The 19,473-nt window shown below is 49.5% G+C and overlaps 1 protein-coding gene and 1 long non-coding RNA gene across 5 annotated transcripts in view; one reads left to right on the top strand and one right to left on the bottom strand.

Annotated features, from left to right (window-relative positions):
- Positions 1-4,137: 4,137 nt before the first annotated feature.
- The window catches only part of LOC119971137, a 37,999-nt gene continuing 22,663 nt past the window's right edge, over positions 4,138-19,473 (bottom strand). The window contains exon 3 of the long non-coding RNA XR_005461754.1: positions 4,138-4,577. This is a non-coding gene — a long non-coding RNA (uncharacterized LOC119971137). The remainder of the gene's footprint in view (positions 4,578-19,473) is intronic.
- The window catches only part of LOC119971135 (hepatocyte nuclear factor 4-beta-like), a 93,705-nt gene continuing 86,838 nt past the window's right edge, over positions 12,607-19,473 (top strand). Inside the window, exon 1 of one of the 4 annotated variants that reach the window (XM_038806309.1) lies at positions 12,607-12,997. In XM_038806309.1, coding sequence (XP_038662237.1) covers positions 12,883-12,997 — 115 coding nt within the window. In that variant the 5' untranslated portion in view covers positions 12,607-12,882. Of the gene's footprint in view, positions 13,012-19,473 lie in introns of all 4 variants that reach the window. The other 3 variants (XM_038806304.1, XM_038806305.1, XM_038806306.1) reach the window with 3 other exon arrangements.

Here is a 19,473-nt window from a genome sequence, read left to right as displayed (position 1 = left end):
CACTGTTAACTGGCAGGAGCACTGCCAGGGTGCCAGGCTGGCACTGCCAGGGTGCCATGCTGGCATTTTTCCCTTGCTGTGGATCAGGCCCAGAGGTACCTTGAGCGGGTGTGGGGAGTTGGGGGGGTGGGGGGTGGGGGGGGGGGGGGGGGGGGGGGGCGATGACCCCCTTTAGGCGAGTTGGGGCTTTGGGAGTTCAGGGGTCTCATTGGGGGGAGTCACGAGATCAGGGCACCATTTAAAAATGGGACTAAATGCGGCCTCGTCGGGTTGTTCCCCGCTGAGGCCCCATATCTACCTGAATGGGCGCTACATAGCCTGGTGTTTCTCGGCGCTCCGAGTGCTGGGAAACATCCGGCTAAATGCTCTCGCTACGGGACTCTGTTCCCGTTCGAGGAGATCGGGCCACAAAGGTTTTAAACAATAGCAATGCTCCTGCCAAGACCCTTGGATCCAGTTTGCTGGATTTGTGTAAAAGTGATGAACTGCGACAGGGCTCGTCCTCACAGCTTGCTGCATTCGTGTATATATTCGGCAGGGCAGCACGGTGGCGCAGGGGTTAACACTGCTGCCTACGCTGCTGAGGACCCGGGTTCGGTCCTGGCTCCGGGTCACTGTCCGTGTGGAGTTTGCACATTCTCCCCGTGTCTGCCTGGGTTTCACCCCCACAACCCAAAGATGTGCAGGTTAGATGGATAGACCACGCTAAATTGCCCCTTAATTGGAAAAAAAATAGCCGTGTTAATTTGAAATTGCTGGCCTTTTCACCAATGTTCCACTTAAGGAAGCCAAAGATATTTGCACTGCAGCGCCATAACATGGTGATCTCGACCTGTCACCATTTCAGAAATCAGCATTCATCGAGCTTATGAACTCAACAACATCGTATGTATCCAAATAGATGATGTTGCCATGGGATCCCTTCGAGGCCCAACTCTCACAAAAACTTTGTTGGGTTTCATGAACAACATGTCTCCAATGGAATGATGCCTAACCTCCTACCCCTTGCAGATTTTCGATAAGTGGACGATGCGTTTGCAATATTTAAATCCGCAGCTGCATGTAATAATTTCCTTGCCTGCCTTACTCCAGTCTGGGCTCCATCATTCACTGAAATTCACCTTTAAAATGGAACAGTCAAATGAATGCCCCTTCTGTGAGAAATCTGCCAGGGGGATTCTCGAGCACCGACTAGCACAAGTTGACTTCACTGTTCAATGCACGTGTTGGGATTCTTCCAGTTCCACACTGTATGATTGGCCTTTTTGGCAAATTCATAAATAAGGTTCAAGTCTGTTGCTCACCAAGCAAGCTTGATGCTGAAATACATCTGGGGGTTAATGGCTACTCTGTTCAGCTCTGTATATCATGCAAACTAACTGCGCCCAATGCCATCATTTTCTGCCCTGAAAAGTGCCCAGATTTCCCTGAAAGAAAAAGGTATCTGAAAAATTTGTGCAACAGGTGAAGTTTCATACTGCTACAATGGACGAGCAACACGAGTGAGATTCGCCATGAACAGGATGCTGCCGCCAAGCCAAAAATACATTCTGCCTATCACACAAATGAGAAATGTGGTATATGAATTTCAGTGCCAGCGTGATCCTCGGCCGCACATCCCAAAGACTGGCGGGTCATATCAAATAGCATGTCCCTTACGCTGTTTACAACAGGCAAGGTACAGACTGCACCCAACCAATGCCCACCTGCAAAACTCAAAACACAGCTTCCAACATTATATGTGATCCCAAGATTGGACATTTGCTAAATAATCCTCAGTGTGCTAAAAATTATGCTATTAATCAATTTAAGATTGTCAGCGGTTTGCAATGTGGTGCATTTGTGTGTGCTGGACCATAGATGTATTATTACATACGGCCTTTTTCTTTGCAGAACATGTAGACACATGTAGCTAAATAAAATAAGTGACAGCCACTTGCTGGTTTATTCCCCAGGTCAATGTTTTGACCAATCAGAGTCAAGCTGCCTGGGTTAAATTTCAAACACTGCTTGGCAGTTAAGTTGACAGTTACCATCAACTGGTGCATTCCCCATGGCAACAGCTCCACCAATCTACAGACTATTTGCCAACCAGCATTCTCTCTCATACAGTATAAATATGGGGCGCGATTCTCCGCTCCCCAGGCCGGGTGGGAGAATCACACCACGCTGCCCTGACACCCCCCGTGATTCTCCCAGCCCCACCAAAATGGCGTGTCGCGTTTTGCGACATGCCGCTCGGAGAATCGCCGCTCGCCGTTTTTCCCGGCGACTGGCGATTCTCCGACCGGATGGGCCGAGCGGCCTGACGACCCCGACGGGCATGCGTGGCTGACGTCACTTAGGCGGCGCCCGCCGCGTCATTCTCGGCGCGCCGCTTTGACGCAAGCGTCAAGGCCCAGCGGCCGAGTTTCCCGCAACGCCGCTCCTAGCCCCCCGGGGGGGGGGGGGGGGGGGGGGGAGAATAGGGGGCGAGGAGCGGCCTCCGACGCCGGAGTGAAACACTCCGGGTTTCACTCCGGCGTCGGCATTCAGTCTGCCTTTGGGAGAATTTCGCCCCATGTTCCTTGGAGAAGGCGGTGGCGTAGTGGCATTGTCACAAGACTAGTAACCCAGAGACCCAGGGTAATGCTCTGGGGACCAGGGTTCAAATCCCACCATCGTAAGTGAATCCGCAATTTAAAAACGTCTAATGTTGACCACAAAACCACAGCTGATTGTTGTAAAAACCCATGTGGTTCACAAATGTTCTTCAGGGAAGTAAATCTGCTGTCCTTACCTGATCTGGCCTACATGTGTCTCTGGACCCACACACCGATGTGGTTAACTCTTAACTGTCCCTCTCTAAAATGGCCCAGAAAGCCACTCAGTTCAAAGGCAATTACGGATGGGCAATAAATGCTGACCCAGCCAGCAATGCCCACATCCCAAGGACGGATTATTAAAAATGCCATAAATTCCTGGCTCCTTGGTGTCTCTTTTGGGGAGTATCCTAAAGATGTGCTGAGGAATCTCTCTTGGATGTTCACACAGCAATTGTATGGACAATTGCACAGGGCTGGGAAATATCTGACAAAGCGATTTAATCTCTTTTACCCTCATAGTTAATTTGAAAGAGTTAGAAGGAAAAAAGCACTTTTAACTTCAGAGTAACTTTTTAAATCAACCAGCTCAAGTCCCAAACCCCCCGCATCCTTGACACCCCCAGGGACCCCCCGCATCCTTGACACCCCCAGGGACCCGCCCCATCCCCTATGGTGTTCCCCACCTGCACAGGATTCCCCACCCCCACTGACCTACTCCCCCCTACCAACCCCACCCAATCCTAACCCCACCTGCACAGGATTCCCCACCCCCACTGACCTGCCCCCCTCTACCAACCCCACCCAATCCTAACCCCACCTGCACAGGATTCCCCACCCCCACTGACCTGCCCCCCATACCAACCCCACCCAATCCTAACCCCACCTGCACAGGATTCCCCACCCCCACTGACCTGCCCCCCCCTACCAACCCCACCCAATCCTAACCCCACCTGCACAGGATTCCCCACCCTCACTGACCTGCCCCCCATACCAACCCCACCCAATCCTAACCCCACCTGACCCGAACAATACCCCCACACCAAACAACAGTCTGCCGACCCAAACCCTCCAACCCCACCTGACTCCCCCCCCCCCCACCCCCCACCAAGACCCAACCTTCCCTGTTGGATCTAACCTGACCGACACCCCCATGATCTTACACACCGCCAGACCACCCCCCCCTCCAACCTAAACAACACATCTCCCCATGACCCATCCACTTCCTTGATGTCCGTACCTCTTGTAGTCCGGACCCCTCACCTTCCTCTGATGTATGCTCTCCCCCCCCCCCCCCCCCCCCCAGCTGAACTCCAGACCCTCCATCCTCCCATTTCTGGATCCCCCTCATGTCCGGATCCCCCCCCCCCCCCCCCCCCCCCCCCCCCCCCCCCGCCCCCCACACTCCCCAATGTTTAGCTTTGCAACGTGATGACTAATAAATATCCCAGGTTCTATTAGTAACTGCCCCTGTGTATTTTTAAGCAGAAGGCATGGCCGCACTAATAAATAATCATTTCAAACATCAGCTGCAACAGAAAACGCATTTATCAACTTTGAGAAATGTACTATTTAATTATATACCGAAATATGTCACAAAATGTAAAACGAGAAAAGAAGAGTACAATGTTTGCTGGGAAAATGAGGCACAGGAAAGGAATGTTTTATTTGAACATTGCGTGCTCGGTAAACATGCTGCTTGAAATTTTGTGAAGGTCCCAGTCGTCTCCTCTTGCAACTCCAATGGAATATGATGGCGTCATTAGGGAAACGAGCTGATCCACATTTCCGCTAGTTCTGAGAGTTCCCGCACTTCTTTTTCAGGGATAGACTCTCTGTTCACCCATTACAAGCCGATTACAAGAAAAACCCTTGGTTGATTGGTATCTCGAGGGAGGCGTATGTGGAACTCAGTCAGCCCCAGACCGGGTAATCAGCCAACCCCAAAGTGTGCAATATATCTTGAAAGAAACAAGGAGATCGGCCATCCTTCCTCTGCAATTAAATAGAGGCATTGCACAGGTCAGAGAAGACCGATAGACAATTTAATTTCTACCCGCCTTCATAATGAAGTAGCAAAATTACAGTTTCCATGGTCATTGGCCAGGGATGTGGCCACAGTAGCACTTGCAGCTTCCTGTCTGATGCTAATGAGGTTCCCTATAATTGAATCCCACCCAGACTCTCATGGAGTCAGTACTGGAAGGCACTATCAAACATGACTCTAGTATAACAATGGGATTCCAAACCAATTCAGGAATAGTCAATTTGGCTGAAAGTCTTCATTCCTCAAGATGCAAAAAGAAACCTATCATCCGTATTGTTCTGTTTGGACCTTTGTACTCACCAAACACTTTGACTTGTCCAAACCAGAATCTTTTACTGAGTCGCGTGTGGTAAGATAGAAATCTGATACAGAGCACGTTATCATGGAGTCTGCTAACTACTCCTCTGGCACTTGCACCGAGCACTGACCATTCACATATCTTATTGCCCACTCAATTTTCTTCTGAAGATGGCGAGATGTGTCTCCCTTTATAGCGGAGTCACAGGTCACATGACCTTAGTCTAGAGACCCATGGTGTGTCTGTACCACCACCTGCTGGTTGGAGGTCGCACACCTTCCAATTATAATATAGCCCTGAGGCATATCACCATACTTTTAGGCAATTCTACTCTCATCGCATGCGTCCCATATTTATGTGGTTCAATCTAACCTAATGTGTCTTTATTTTATCAATTCCTTTACTCTGAACTTTGCTCTCTTGTACTTGCTGATCTCACAATTCACCACGCTACGAACTATTCCTTGCTCTTACATCCTTACTATGTTGAAACCATAACTCATCACAGTTTCTTTAACTAACACATTGGGGTTGAAATTCAGCACCAATTCACCAGCATGTGACTCCTGATGCTCAGTTTGAGTTCAGCCAGGAGCAGACCTCATTACAGCCTTGATCGAAAAAAGTTGAAATGCTGAGGTGAGGTGAGAGTAATTGGCACCAGCATCAAGGCAGCATTTGACCGAGTGGAGCATCAAGGAACCCTAGCAAAACTGAAGTCAGTGGGAATCAGAGGGAAAACACTCCACTGGTAGAATTCATACCTGGCACAAAGGAAGATAGTTGTGTTTGTAGGAGGACAATTATCTCAGTCCCAGGCCACTGTTGCAGGAGTTCCTCAGGGTTCTAGGTCCAGCTATTTCAGTTGCTTCATCAGTGGGTTTCCCTCCACCATAAGGTCAGAATTAGGGATGTTCAATGTTCAGTTCTATTCCCAACTCCTCAGATAATGCTTCATTTTCAGGTCAGCATTCAGGCTAGTCTTTTAAGTGGTGAGTAACATTCTCACCACAGAAATGCCAGGCAATTACCATCTCCACTAAGAAATAATCTAACCAACACCTTTGATATTCAATGGCATTGTCATCACTGAATTCTCCACCTTCAATAGCCTGGGAGTTACCATCGACCAGAAACTTAGCTCGAGTAGTCATATAAATACTCTGGGTACATGAGCAGGTCAGAAGCTGGGAAACCTGCAGTGCGTACACACCTCCTGACTCTACAAACCCTTTCCACCATTTACAAGATGTGGAGATGCAGGCGTTCGACTGGGCTGGGCACAGTAAGAAGTCTGACAACACCAGGTTAAAGTCCAACAGGTTTGTTTGGAATCACTAGCTTTCGGAGCAGAGCTCCTTCATCAGGAGGTGAGGAAGGAGCTGCGTTCCGAAAGCTAGTGGCAGCACGGTAGCATGGTGGTTAGCATAAATGCTTCACAGCTCCAGGGTCCCAGGTTCGATTCCCGGCTGGGTCACTGTCTGTGCGGAGTCTGCACGTCCTCCCCGTGTGTGCGTGGGTTTCCTCCGGGTGCTCCGGTTTCCTCCCACAGTCCAAAGATGTGCGGGTTAGGTGGATTAGCCATGCTAAATTGCCCGTAGTGTCCTAAAAAGTAAGGTTAAGGGGGGGGTTGTTGGGTTACGGGTATAGGGTGGATACGTGGGTTTGAGTAGGGTGATCATTGCTCGGCACAACATCGAGGGCCGAAGGGCCTGTTCTGTGCTGTACTGTTCTATGTTCTATGTTCTATGTTCTAGTGATTCCAAACAAGCCTGTTGGACTTTAACCTGGTGGTGTAGGACTTCTTACTGTGCCCACCATTTACAAGGCACAAGCCCGGAGTGTGATGGAATACTCCTCACTTGCCTGGATGAGTGTGGATCCAACAACATGCAAGAAGTTCGACAAAATCCAGGACGAAACTGTCCTCTTTATTGGCACCGCCATAAAAAACTACCCCTTCTGCCACCAGCGCACAGTGGCAGCAATGAGTACCATCCACAAGATGCACTGCAACAACTTGCCAAGCCTCCTTTAACAGCACCTTCTAACCCTACTGTGGTGAATGTTATTCACACTATATATAGTTGCCAATATCACTCCATGTATATATGTTCGTTATCTACCCGTTGTAAGATCAATGCTGTATATAGTTGCCAATATAACTCCGTGTATATATGTTCACTATCCACCATTGTAAGTGCAGTTGCACTATCCGACCACCAGGAGGAGTCGCTCTGGGAGTACGCGAGAGTTTGTACTGGGTTCCTCCCTTGGCTCCGCCCAGTACTCCTCCCCCTGGGACCGATGTATAAAGATCAGTGCCTTAGAGCCAGGCCGCCAGTTCACCTGAAGTTCAATGATGAATAGGCTGGCTCTGTTGTAAGTGTATTAAAGCCTCTGTTCAGATCCAACTACACGTGTTCGCTGAATTGATGGTTCCATCAATTTAATACACTTAAGAAGCTGCCGAAGTAAAGCATGGAATCCGCTCTAAAACCAGGACGTCTAGAACTCGATCCGCAGGATGCAGAGGAGAAAGAAACCTTCTGCCAATGGCTGAAATGTTTTAAGGCCTACCTGGCCGAAATCAGCACCGCTGAAACTAGGGAGGAACAAAAGCTCAGCCTACTGCACGCGAGGGTAAGCCACAGAATTTCTACACAACTAAATCCAGCCGGTTCCGACACCGCAGCGCTGGCGATTTTGGACAAAATGTATATTAGGCCCATAAACGAGGTCTTTGCCCGCCATGTGTTCACGACTCGCCGACAACGGGCTACTGAAACTTTAGCTGAATTTGCACGCGAGTTGAACAATCTCTCAAATGACTGCAATTACCAGGCCGTAACCGCGGCCGAACATAGGGAGCTTGCTGTGCGGGATGTTTTTGTAGCGGGCCTTCGATCTAGCTATGTACGCCAGAGACTATTAGAAAATGGGGCCCAGGGCTTAGAGACTACCGTAGGGGCTGCTATCACAATGGAAGTTTCCTTCCGCAGCCTCAACACGTTTCCCGCGGACGCCGCTAACCCCGCATGGGCCCCCGACCTGAGGAGCCCCCAAGCCTGTGCCGCAAGGCCCCCCAGCTATCGCGCTGCCACAGCCGGTTGAACTACTGTCCCAGTCAACTACTCAAGCTATCCAGATGCTCCAGCTAATTACTCAGCTTCCCCAGCCATCTACTCAGCTCACCAAACCAGTTATTCAACTGCTCCAGCCTGCCACTATTCAGCTCCCCAAACCAGTTATTCAACTGCTCCAGCCTGCCACTTCTGTGGACAAAGCCAGCACCCGCGGCAGCACTGCTCAGCCCGACCCACGACCTGCAGCAGCTGCGGGAAGAAAGGCCACTATGCTAGAGTGTGCCTCGGCAGAAGGGCCCCAGCCCTCAACACCCCAACAGTCCAAAAACGTCGCCCCCAGCACCAGCAGGCCCGCGGGGCCCGAAACGCTGCGGCCTACGCTCAGGCTCCGCCCCCTCCCGCCACGTGCGATCCATGGGGGACGTCATCTTGGCAAACCTCCACCATGTGGCCGGCCACGTGCGATTCATGGGGGCCGCCATCTTGGACGCCATCTTCATCACCACCCTCCACGTGCGATCCACGGGCCCTAGCTGCATCCCCAGACTCAAACAGCTCATCGGAGGAGTACGACCTCCCCGGGCAGTGACCACATGGCCCGAAACTCAGCACAGTGTTCCTGCATCAAGCTCGCCAGAACGCAGCGTCATCTACTCGACAGGACGCCCGATCGGAAGAATTCGACTCCCCAGGGCACCCACCACGCGGCCCGCAACTCAACACGGTCACCCTCAACCAATCTCGCCCCAAGCATCTGAGAAATTCGATGACGGAGGCCCAGATCAACGGGTACAACATGTCGTGCCTCTTCAACCCCGGGAGCACAGAGAGCTTCATACACCCAGAGCTGGTAAGACGCTGTTCCGTCCCTATTTATCCCGTCAACCAAACTATCGCCCTTGCTTCGGGCTCCCATTCCATCCAAATCCAAGGCCGCATTACAGCAACGCTAATGATTCGAGGCGCTAGCTATTCCAAATTTAAACTGTATGTCTTGCCCAACCTCTGCACGCCACTCCTCTTAGGGTTGGATTTCCAATGTAACCTCAAGAGTCTCACCCTCAGCTTCGGTGGGCCCCTGCCCCCACTCACTATCTGCAGCCTCGCCACGCTGCGCATCGCCCCCCCCCCCTCCTCTCTTCGCCAACCTCACCCCGGATTGCAAACCGGTAGCCACCCGCAGCAGGCGGTACAGCCTGCAGGATAGGGTATTTATCAGAACGGAGGTGCGAAGGCTGCTCAGTGAGGGGATCATAGAGGCCAGTAACAGTCCCTGGAGAGCTCAGGTGGTGGTCGTCAAGCCCGGGGAAAAATTCCGCATGGTCGTCGATTATAGCCAGACCATCAATTGCTTTACGCTCCGAGACGTGTATCCCCTCCCCAGAATCGCAGACATGGTAAACCAGATCGCCCAATATCGGGTATTTTCCATGGTGGATCTGAAGTCTGCATACCACCAGCTCCCAATCCGCCCGGAGGACCGCCACTACACGGCGTTCGAGGCCGATGGCCATCTCTTCCATTTCCTCCGGGTTCCCTTCGGCGTCACTAACGGGGTTTCGGTGTTCCAATGAGCAATGGACCGAATGGTAGACCGGTACGGGCTGCGGGCCACGTTTCCATATCTGGATAATGTTACCATCTGCGGCCATGACTAGCAGGACCACGACGCCAACCTCCACCGTTTTCTCCAGACGGCCCAAAAATTAAACCTTACATATAACAAGGAGAAATGCGTGTTCCGCACAAACAGACTAGCCATCCTCGGCTACGTCGTGGAGAACGGAGCCCTGGGCCCAGACCCGGACCGCATGCGCCCCCTCTTAGAACTCCCCCTCCCCCATGGCCCCAAGGCCCTCAAACGGTGCTTGGGGCTCTTTTCGTACTACGCCCAGTGGGTCCCCCAATATGCGGACAAAGCCCGCCCACTCTTCAAGGCCACACTATTTCCCCTGTCTGCTGAGGCGCGCCAGGCCTTCAGCTGCATCAGAGACGACATCGCCAAAGCAGCCATGCGGGCGGTGGATGAATCCACTCCCTTTCAGGTTGAGAGCGACGCCTCAGAGGTAGCGCTATCAGCCACTTTAAACCAAGCAGGGCGGACCGTTGCATTTTTCTCCCGTACCCTATCCGCTTCAGAACTCCGACACTCCTCAGTCGAGAAGGAAGCACAAGCCATCGTGGAGGCTATCCGACACTGGAGGCACTACCTCGCAGGTAGGAGGTTCACCCTCATTACCAACCAACGGTCGGTCGCCTTCATGTTCAACAACTCACAAAGGGGCAAAATTAAAACTGACAAAATTCTTCGGTGGTGGATTGAACTCTCCACCTACAATTACGATTTCAAATATCGACCGGGGAAGCTCAACGAGCCCTCGGATGCCCTATCCCGCGGGACATGCGCCAGCGTGCAAATTAGCCGCCTAAAAGCCATCCATGATGACCTGTGCCATCCAGGGGTCACCCGACTCGCCCACTACATCAGAGCCCGAAACCTGCCTTTCTCCAACGAGGAGGTAAAAGCGGTCACCAGGGACTGCCCGATCTGTGCAGAGTGCAAACCGCACTTCTATAGACCAGACAGGGCCCACCTGGTCAAGGCTTCTAGGCTCTTTGAACGCCTTGCAATCGATTTCAAAGGGCCACTCCCCTCCACTAACACAAACATTTACTTCCTTAACATTATTGACGAGTTCTCCCGATTCCCCTTCGCCATCCCATGCCCCGATATGACCTCCCACACAGTCATTAGGGCCCTGCATAGTGTCTTCACCCTGTTCGGTTTCCCCAGCTACGTGCACAGCGACCGGGGTGCGTCCTTTATGAGTGACGAGCTGCGTCAGTACCTGCTTGACAAGGGCATCGCCTAGAGCAGGACTACCAGTTACAACCCTACGGGGAACGGACAGGTGGAGAGGGAGAACGCGACGGTCTGGAAGACCGTCCTACTGACCCTCGGTCCAGGAAGCTCCAAGTTTCCCAATGGCAGGAAGTCCTCCCTGACACGCTCCACGCAATTAGATCCCTCCTGTGTACAGCTACCAACCAAACCGCCCACGAGCGGCTCTTAATTTTTTCCAGGGGCACTACCACAGGGGTCTCACTTCCGGCGTGGCTGAGGACGCCAGGCCCGGTTCTCCTAATGAAGCACATCAGGGCGCACAAGACCGACCCCATTGTTGAAAAGGTGCGCCTGCTTCATTCCAACCCACAGTACGCATTTGTTGAGTTCCCGGACGGTCGCCAGGACACAGTATCCCTCTGGGACCTGGCACCCGCTGGATCCAACCCCCCATCTACCCCCACCGAGGAATTCCTTTCCCCGTTCCCTTTGCGGCCGTCCCCTTGCGCCCCCGATTCTGCGAGCTCACCCCACCAGTCCCGAGCGCCAGCACCAGCCCGCCCCCTGCGCCCCCAGTCTCCATTCGACCAGGAGGTGTATGAGGCTCGGACAAGACTCGCCCCGGAGCCGGCAACCATACCCCAGACCTCGACGCCCGCCCAGCCACCGCAAGAGGCTGCAACTTCGGTGCTCCGCAGATCAAAACGGACAATTCGTCCACCGGACAGACTGACCCTTTGAGCCATCACCCCCGCCGGACTTGATTTTTTAACAGGGGGTGAATGTGGTGAATGTGATTCACACTATATATAGTTGCCAATATCACGCCATGTATATATGTTCACTATCCACCATTGTAAGTGCAGTTGCACTATCCGACCACCAGGGGGAATCACTCTGGGAGTACGCGAGAGTTTGTACTGGGATCCTCCCTTGGCTCCGCCCAGGACTCCTCCCCCTGGGACCGATGTATAAAGATCAGTGCCTGAGAGCCAGCCTGCCAGTTCATCTGAAGTTCAACGACGAATAGGCTGGCTCTGTTGTAAGTGCATTAAAGCCTCTGTTCAGATCCAACTACACGTTTTCGCTGAATTGATGGTTCCATCACCTACAACCTCCACCATCCCTGGAAGAACAAGTCCAGCAGATGCATTGAAACACCACCCCCTAAAATCTCCCTGGATGACAGTGGATTGACCGCTCAGTATACACCCCAACAGATTTTGCATTCCAGTGGCCCTTCAGGTCTACAACTGCTTGAAGTCATCTATCCTGGTTATCTAAAATGTCCTTAATGAGAAAATCGGTAGCTTTCCTCCTCCCAAGCTGTAGCTATTGAAGAAGCACTTCATATAAGAACTAAGATGGGGAAATGAGCACACAATATAGGTATGAAAGGCTTGCTAAAATACATACTTTAATTGCTGGAGAATAAACGGAATTGTTTTATAAATTTTTTGGCCGACATGCTGATCTGCACTTCACTCAAATCACTCCTTTAAACCCTAACACTTGTTGTGCAGGAAATCCCACTCTGCTGTTATTTTATCACTTCAAGGGAATATGTTGTGGAGGCACAATGTTTCTAATTGTGTGCTGGCACTTCAAAATATGTGTGTTCTACTCAACTGACTTATGCCATAATGTTACTGGTTGTTTCGGAATAAATTGCATGGGTGGCTCCACGAAAACCAATAAGGTATTACACCTTTTTATGTTGTGTACACAGTAGCACAGATAAGCGGATTGCAGGAAAACAGGGATGTTGGGTATCTCGATACATTCAAGGCCTTATCAGTGTCATATGCTCGTATTATGAGAAAGACGGTATTGGGAGTGCCAGAACAGAACTTGGGTTCAGCTTCCTGAACCTCAATGTTCAACCTGAGCATGGGGGGATTTTTTTAGGGGGTGTCTTCTGCGGTTGGTGAGAAGGAGGTGGGCAGAAGGAACGCTTGCCGTTCCCTCCGTAACCATTTGAAGCTGTGACGGCCGGCTTATTACTTAGTGGCCAGCTCATAATAATGAAGCTTTGCGAACCCATGATGGACATGAATATGCCCGATTACACCGAAACACTGGACTCGTCCTATACCATGCTGGAGTTTGATAGCCTGAGAGTACTGCCACCAAATAACGGTGAGTTTTGATGGGTAAGTGCATTTGGCTGTTTAACGCAAGGGTTTTGATTGTTTTAAGGTTGAATGTTAACCAGAATTCTGCCGCCTTAAAATAAGCCACACAGTATTCGGAAAACAATGCAAACTATCGGTCACAAAATCAAATTCCGACTGGAAAGACAGCAACAAAAAATAAAAAGGAATGACGATACACTGAGAATTTCAATTTTACCACACAATCAGCAAATGTAAACTTCATGATTCTGTGAGACAATTTACATCGAGCATATGAAACGTCTTTCATTGTCGGCTCTAAAATAATAACTAATATAAGCTGTTAAACCTTCAGCTGTCATCGAGTTGTCAGAAGGTTTACACTTGTGTCGGTCTATTTATTCTGGGATAACAGAAAACAATGTGGTGAAGAAGATTGTATCAAAACACATGATTACCAAAATTATGTTTTATTTCTGTATTTCCCTTTCAACTAAAGCAAGGGAAAGTTAAAGCATCTTGAACAAAGTATTAAATTTATAGGAATTTGCAGCCCAGCTTTAAAGGCTAATGGTATCTGGGTCACGAGAAGACTATTTGACTTGTGGTTAAAGTTTAACCAGGTTTTAGCCGCAGTATCTGTGTTGAAACTAGATCGTTAGATGTATCATTTCATATTCTAACATCATACCATGAGTATGATTAACTGGATCTCTGTCGAAATTGTAAAGGAAAATTTATCACTGAACTGCTTTTTTTCTGCACAACCTAATATAATGCCTCTCCTCAAAAAAATCAGCCCCTTCCTATACTTACCTCTCCAAAATCCTGAACAATGTTGTCATCTCTCAAATCTGTGCCCATCTATCCCAGAACTCCAAGTCTGAATCCCTTAAATCCGGCTTCTGCCCTGCTGCAGTTTCCAAAATGGCTCTTATCAAAGTCACAAATGACTGAGTTATATGTACACAATCCCTCCCCGTACTCCTCGACTTTCTATCATCATTAACACAGTTGATCACTCCATCCTCCTCCAATACCTCTCCTCGGTTGTTCAGCTGGATAGGACTCCATTTATTTGATTCCATTCTTAGCTACCTAATCGTAGCAGAATCACTTATGATGGTTTCTCTTTCCACTCCCCAAATGGTGTCACTGGCGCCCAACAAGGCTCCTCTCCTATTTGTTACCCACATGCCACCCTTTGGCAGTGCCATCCAAAATTATAATGCCAGTTTTCAAGTGTACACTGAAGACACCCTGTTCATAGGAAATAGGAACATGAGAAGGCCATTCAGCCCCTCAAGCCTGCTTCCTCATTCAACTAGATCATGGCTGTTCTTCTACCTCAACGACGTTATCCCACACTATCTCCTTGTACCACTATATCTCTAACTTTGTTATGGACAGGAGGGGGATTAATTTAAACTGTTCTGATTTTTCTTCTCACTACCCATCAGTAAACAGGAAGGTGTTTTTGATTTTTGATTTCCCCCTTTATGAGTGGTGACCTATTTTCCCCAACGCTTCAGTTTGGAATGGTCTGATTCTCTATGAATAACCCCACAGCAATCTCGAGATAAGGTAAAATAAGGGGGTATCAACTTGTTTTCCACACACACAAAATTAGGAAATGAGGGTTTTGCAATGTCCAAACGACTTAAAATTTTTTAAAAAAAGTGTTCACAATGTCCTCCCTTTTTGCGCTCGTACAATAAAAAAGGATAAGGGAAAGAAAGCGATATAGGGCAAGGCAACGATAAAAATAAGAGTTGCGGTTTCACATGAGTCCAGAGTCCAAAATCAGCAGTTCAATGGCGTATTGCTTCAGAGGTTAGTAGGCTAAAACTGTTGCAAGGTGATCCGTCTTTCCAGAGACAAGAACTTCCATTATGAAAGAAAGCAGGCAAAGATGAATTAGTTTTATCGGCACAGATACAGGCGTATCCGATGTGCCAGTGGTGCATGATGTAGATGAGGGCCAGGCCATTTACCTGTACAGGCCCTTTTCTGCGGCCTACTGCTGGATGGTAAAATAGCACACTGCCTGGGTTCAGTTCCACACGGCAATATTACAGGTTCGAGCAGGTTGGGGAGTACATGTAACTTACCTCCCACTTCTCCTCCTGGGTTTTGGACAAAGGATGTATTTTGTCAGGTCTGTAATCTTAAAAAGTTTCATGGAGGAGGCAAGGTCCTTTTTGCGCTTGTAGGCATACCGTCTCAGTTAGCCAGAGCTCTGCCTTAGAAATGTAGAGGGTGTTGGTCCATTTCTTTGGAATTTGATTTTCTACAGTCAGATGGATCTTTAAGGATAACAAGGTCCTGCTGATTTTCTGAAAGCTCGAAAGTCCTCTGGTATGAGTTATTGCTAGTCAGGCATGTCAGGGTACAAATAAAATTATAATTTTACAAAGTAGCCAGGTTGACCTAGATATTTTCATAGACCGGACAATACCTAGAAATCTATTGATCATTGTCTTTAATTAATTCAATGAATGAGCCTCCACAGCCCTCTGAGGTAGGGAATTCCAAACATTTACCATTCTCTGGGTGAAGATATTCTTCCTCCCCATAGTATTAAATGGCCTGCCTCTTGTTCTGAGACTCTGTCCCCCGATTCTAGACACCCGAGCCAGGAGAAACATCCTTCCTGCATTTACCTTACCCTGTAACAATGTTCTATGCTTCAATGAGACCTCATTCTTCTAAACAACAGAAAATATAAGCTCAGTCTGCACAACCTCTCCATTACCACCTCTCTTGACCCTTCCACTGTTGCTATATTATCAGAATCTTTGTTCAACATTGAACATCCAGGATGAGAAAACTTTCCTCCAAATAAATTGGCCCCAACCTTCAAATCTCTTGTAATCTCCTGGGGTGGGTCATTCTGGGAGTTACCCCAGAAGATGTCAACTCCCTTACTACCTCTATCCCCTTGACTACCTACCTAACACCCAACCTACATCTGAATGCACTCATAACCATCCACTCCCCAGAGTTACTTTACATGCTTACCTTTTCCCAAACTTCTCAAAATGGTGGGGACTTTAAACCTAGCTGCTTTCCAGAAGCTCATTCTGTAAAAAGGAGGCATGGCTTCCTTTCCTCCAACTCTGTGGCCTTAGACTCGAGCCCTGAGGAAGCTGCTGCACCGTTCTCCTCCGGCCCAAGTTGGAAGATCGGATGAAAAATGTGCAGTGACTAAGGTTACGTAACAAGGAGTGACTTTAATTGCCACTCCTTGGAGGTTCTGGTCCAAATTTGTATTTGGTCCCAATGACAAACTCCATTCCAAGCCCCCGTCTGCCTCCCTGATTTCTCACCCTTGCACTGTGGCACAACCACGGTGTTATATATGACCCTGAGATGAGATTCTGACCACATACCTAGGCTGTCACTAAAACCTCCATTTTCCACCACCATAACATTACCCAACTCCATCACTGTCTCTGCTCACCTGCTGCTGAAACCCTCACTCTTCCTTGAGGCTCAACCGATTCAACACTCTCCCTGTTTCTGAAATCTCTTCCAACTACTTAGCCCTCTAAGGCGTCTGGGCTCATGCAATTCTGGCCTCTTGAGCAGCTCTGCGTTCTCCAGCATTGGGGCTGTGCCTTTAGCTCCCTGGGTCCAAAGCTCTGGAACTTCCTCCCTAAACCTCTCTGTCTTTGCGCCTCTCTTTCCTCTTTTGAAACTCTTTAAAACATATCGATTAAGCCAAGCTACTACTGTTTAATCTTTTATGTGGCCTGGAGACGTATTTTACCTCCTAATGCTCCTGCTAAGTGCCTTGGGACATTCTGTTGCATACGGTGCACAGTATAAAAATAATTGCTGTTGTTGTTGATTGTTCCGTTGTGTTCTATTTTCAACTAGATTGCAAAAATTTGACTTAAATGCCTTTTATTCTCATGTCATTTGGTGCTAAATTTTATTCCAAACTGAACTTTAATATGACACTTATTTAACTGGGACAAGTAAACCTGACAGGCTCTTTGAATTAATCTTCTTGTCTGTGCCAAAGCTCACCTCTATATGTAACTGCACCTCTGATCATTGCCATCATCATAAAGGACCCTTGTGTAAAGTGTACCATAAAATCCATGCAATCAAATTGCTCAATTCTTTATACACGTTTGTGTTCCATTCTGGTCTGATTTATAGACTATTTATGGAACATTTAGAGGCTTTTTAAAAAGGTACTGCTTTCTGTTCCAGGAAAGACAAATCATCTGACGCCAATTGTAAATACAATGGGTTATGTTGGATTATTAACTCGGCTTACCTGGTCATAAATATCACACAATTCAACGTGGACACGCCATTGGCAGTGGTGATACCACACATTGGCCCATGCATGGCCTCTGGAGGCTAATGTGCCCTCTAAAATGTGCGGGTGAGTGGCTGCAGTGTACCGCGCACAGCACAGTGCAATGAACAGGTGGTGCACCGCAAGGACAATTCAGAGGGGGTGGGTGGGTGGGGGAGATTGTCTGCAGAATGAGATAACTTTGCCATTAGGGCCTCATTTTTATTCTACCAGTGAGCAGCAGGCACAGATTGGGTACCTACTGGATTGGGTGTCCACGGTGTGGAAAGGACAACCAATCAACCAGCTGTTACATTGAGCCAGTGAGGAGATTGAGTCTGATGGGGGTGGGGGGTGGGGGAGGGGGAGGGGTTTGTGGATGAAGTGATCCCAGTTCGGATAGGGTTGCCAATTGTGATAAAATGGGAAGTTTCTTCACGTGACTTGCCCACACTTTCCAGGCACTAGTCGGCCAACATATCTACGCTTCTGCCAATTGGAAAGCAAAAAGTCTCATTACCCAATCGGATGATGACTGACTATTAGTCAAACAGCCTTTTGACTCCCTCATTTTCGATATTTTTATTTCTGGTGCCAAGAAATATTCGGAGAAAATGACAAAAGGAAGAACCTTTTTTGAAGTCCCAATCATTTTACTCCAGCATTGCACACAGCAGTCCCCCTCTGCTTGTGCTTCAGTGTGCACCGCCTGTTTATTACACTGCGTGATATATTCCAGGTTACTTTGTGGCCACAGACCCACACAATTTGGACCAATGTGAAATGAAATGAATGAAAATCGCTTATTGGCACGAGTAGGCTTCAATGAAGTTACTGTGAAAAGCCCCTAGTCGCCACATTCCGGCGCCTGTTCGGGGAGGCTGTTACGGGAATGGAACCGTGCTGCTGGCTTGCCTTGGTCTGCTTTCAAAGCCAGCGATTAGCCCTGTGAGCTAAACAGCCCCTGTATTTGTATTTACAATTGTATTTACAATTGATGGCAAATGATTTGATTTTCCTCAATCTCTGGTGAACAGGGGGCAGTGGTATGATTAGCATAGCTGCCTGCCATTGGTGCAGAACACCGGCTTACCATTGGCCCTGGTCGGTCATGTGCCTCTCGACCGGTTGGTTGAGACCAGTCATGTGACGGCGCCCCGATTGGTCGAGAGGCTGTGTTAACCCCGCCTCCAGGGCGGGGTATAAATACCCAGTACTCCCGGCGGTCGTCCTTATACTGTAATCGACCGCAGGGCTAACATCTAGCTGATTAAAGCCATACTTTTGTCCAGCAACTCGTCTCACGTTCAATTGATGGTACATCAATTTAATCAGCTAGAAATTTGAAGATGGAGCTCCAGATCAAGCCTGAATGCCTCCGCATCAGCCCGCAAACTCAGAATGCATCGGAAATCTTCAAGCATTGGCTGGCGCGTTTCGATGGCTACCTGGCGGCCGCAAGCAGCCCCCCCCCCCCCCCCACGATGGCACAGAAGCTTCATATTCTCCATTCCAGCATGGGCATGGCGGCCTACGCGATGATAGGGGAAGAAAAAGATTACGACGCAGCCATGGATAAACTGAAAGGACAGTTTCTTAAGCCGGTAAACCGAGTGTTCTCCCGACATCTGCTGGCTACCAGACAACAGCTCCCCGGTGAGTCCTTAGATGATTTTTACCGGGCCCTCGCTGTCCTGGGGAGGAATTGCGCCTGCCTCCAAGTTTCAGCCACTGAGCACATGGAACTTTTGATTAGAGATGCGTACGTGGTTGGGATGCAGTCTGCCGCTATCCGCCAGCGGATGCTGGAAAAAGACGACCTCAGCCTAACTGAGGCACGGACTCTCTCCACCTCCCTGGATGTCGCCGACTTAAACGCCCGCGCCTAAGTCCCCAGCCGCGCTGCAGCGCCCTGGGCCTCCTGGCACGCTTCTCCACCGCCATCCGCCGCTCCCGACCCCCCTCAGGCCTGCGCCGCGGGACGCCCCGACAAGTCCACAGGGCCCCGCTGCTATTTCTGTGGGTTCGCCAAACACCCTCGCCCGCGCTGACCGGCCCGCTCCGCCCTTTGTAAGAGCTGCGGGAAGAAGGGCCATTTTTCGTCGGTCTGCCAGGCCAAATCGGTCGCTGCTGTGCCGCGCAGCGACCGGGGATCTCCTCCTCAGGGCCCATGCGGGCCCTTCCAG

This window comes from Scyliorhinus canicula, chromosome 9 (genome assembly GCF_902713615.1).
Source record: "Scyliorhinus canicula chromosome 9, sScyCan1.1, whole genome shotgun sequence".
Lineage (NCBI taxonomy): Eukaryota > Metazoa > Chordata > Chondrichthyes > Carcharhiniformes > Scyliorhinidae > Scyliorhinus > Scyliorhinus canicula.
Note: the sequence above shows the minus strand (reverse complement) of the source record. Positions and strands in the feature narration are given on the sequence as shown.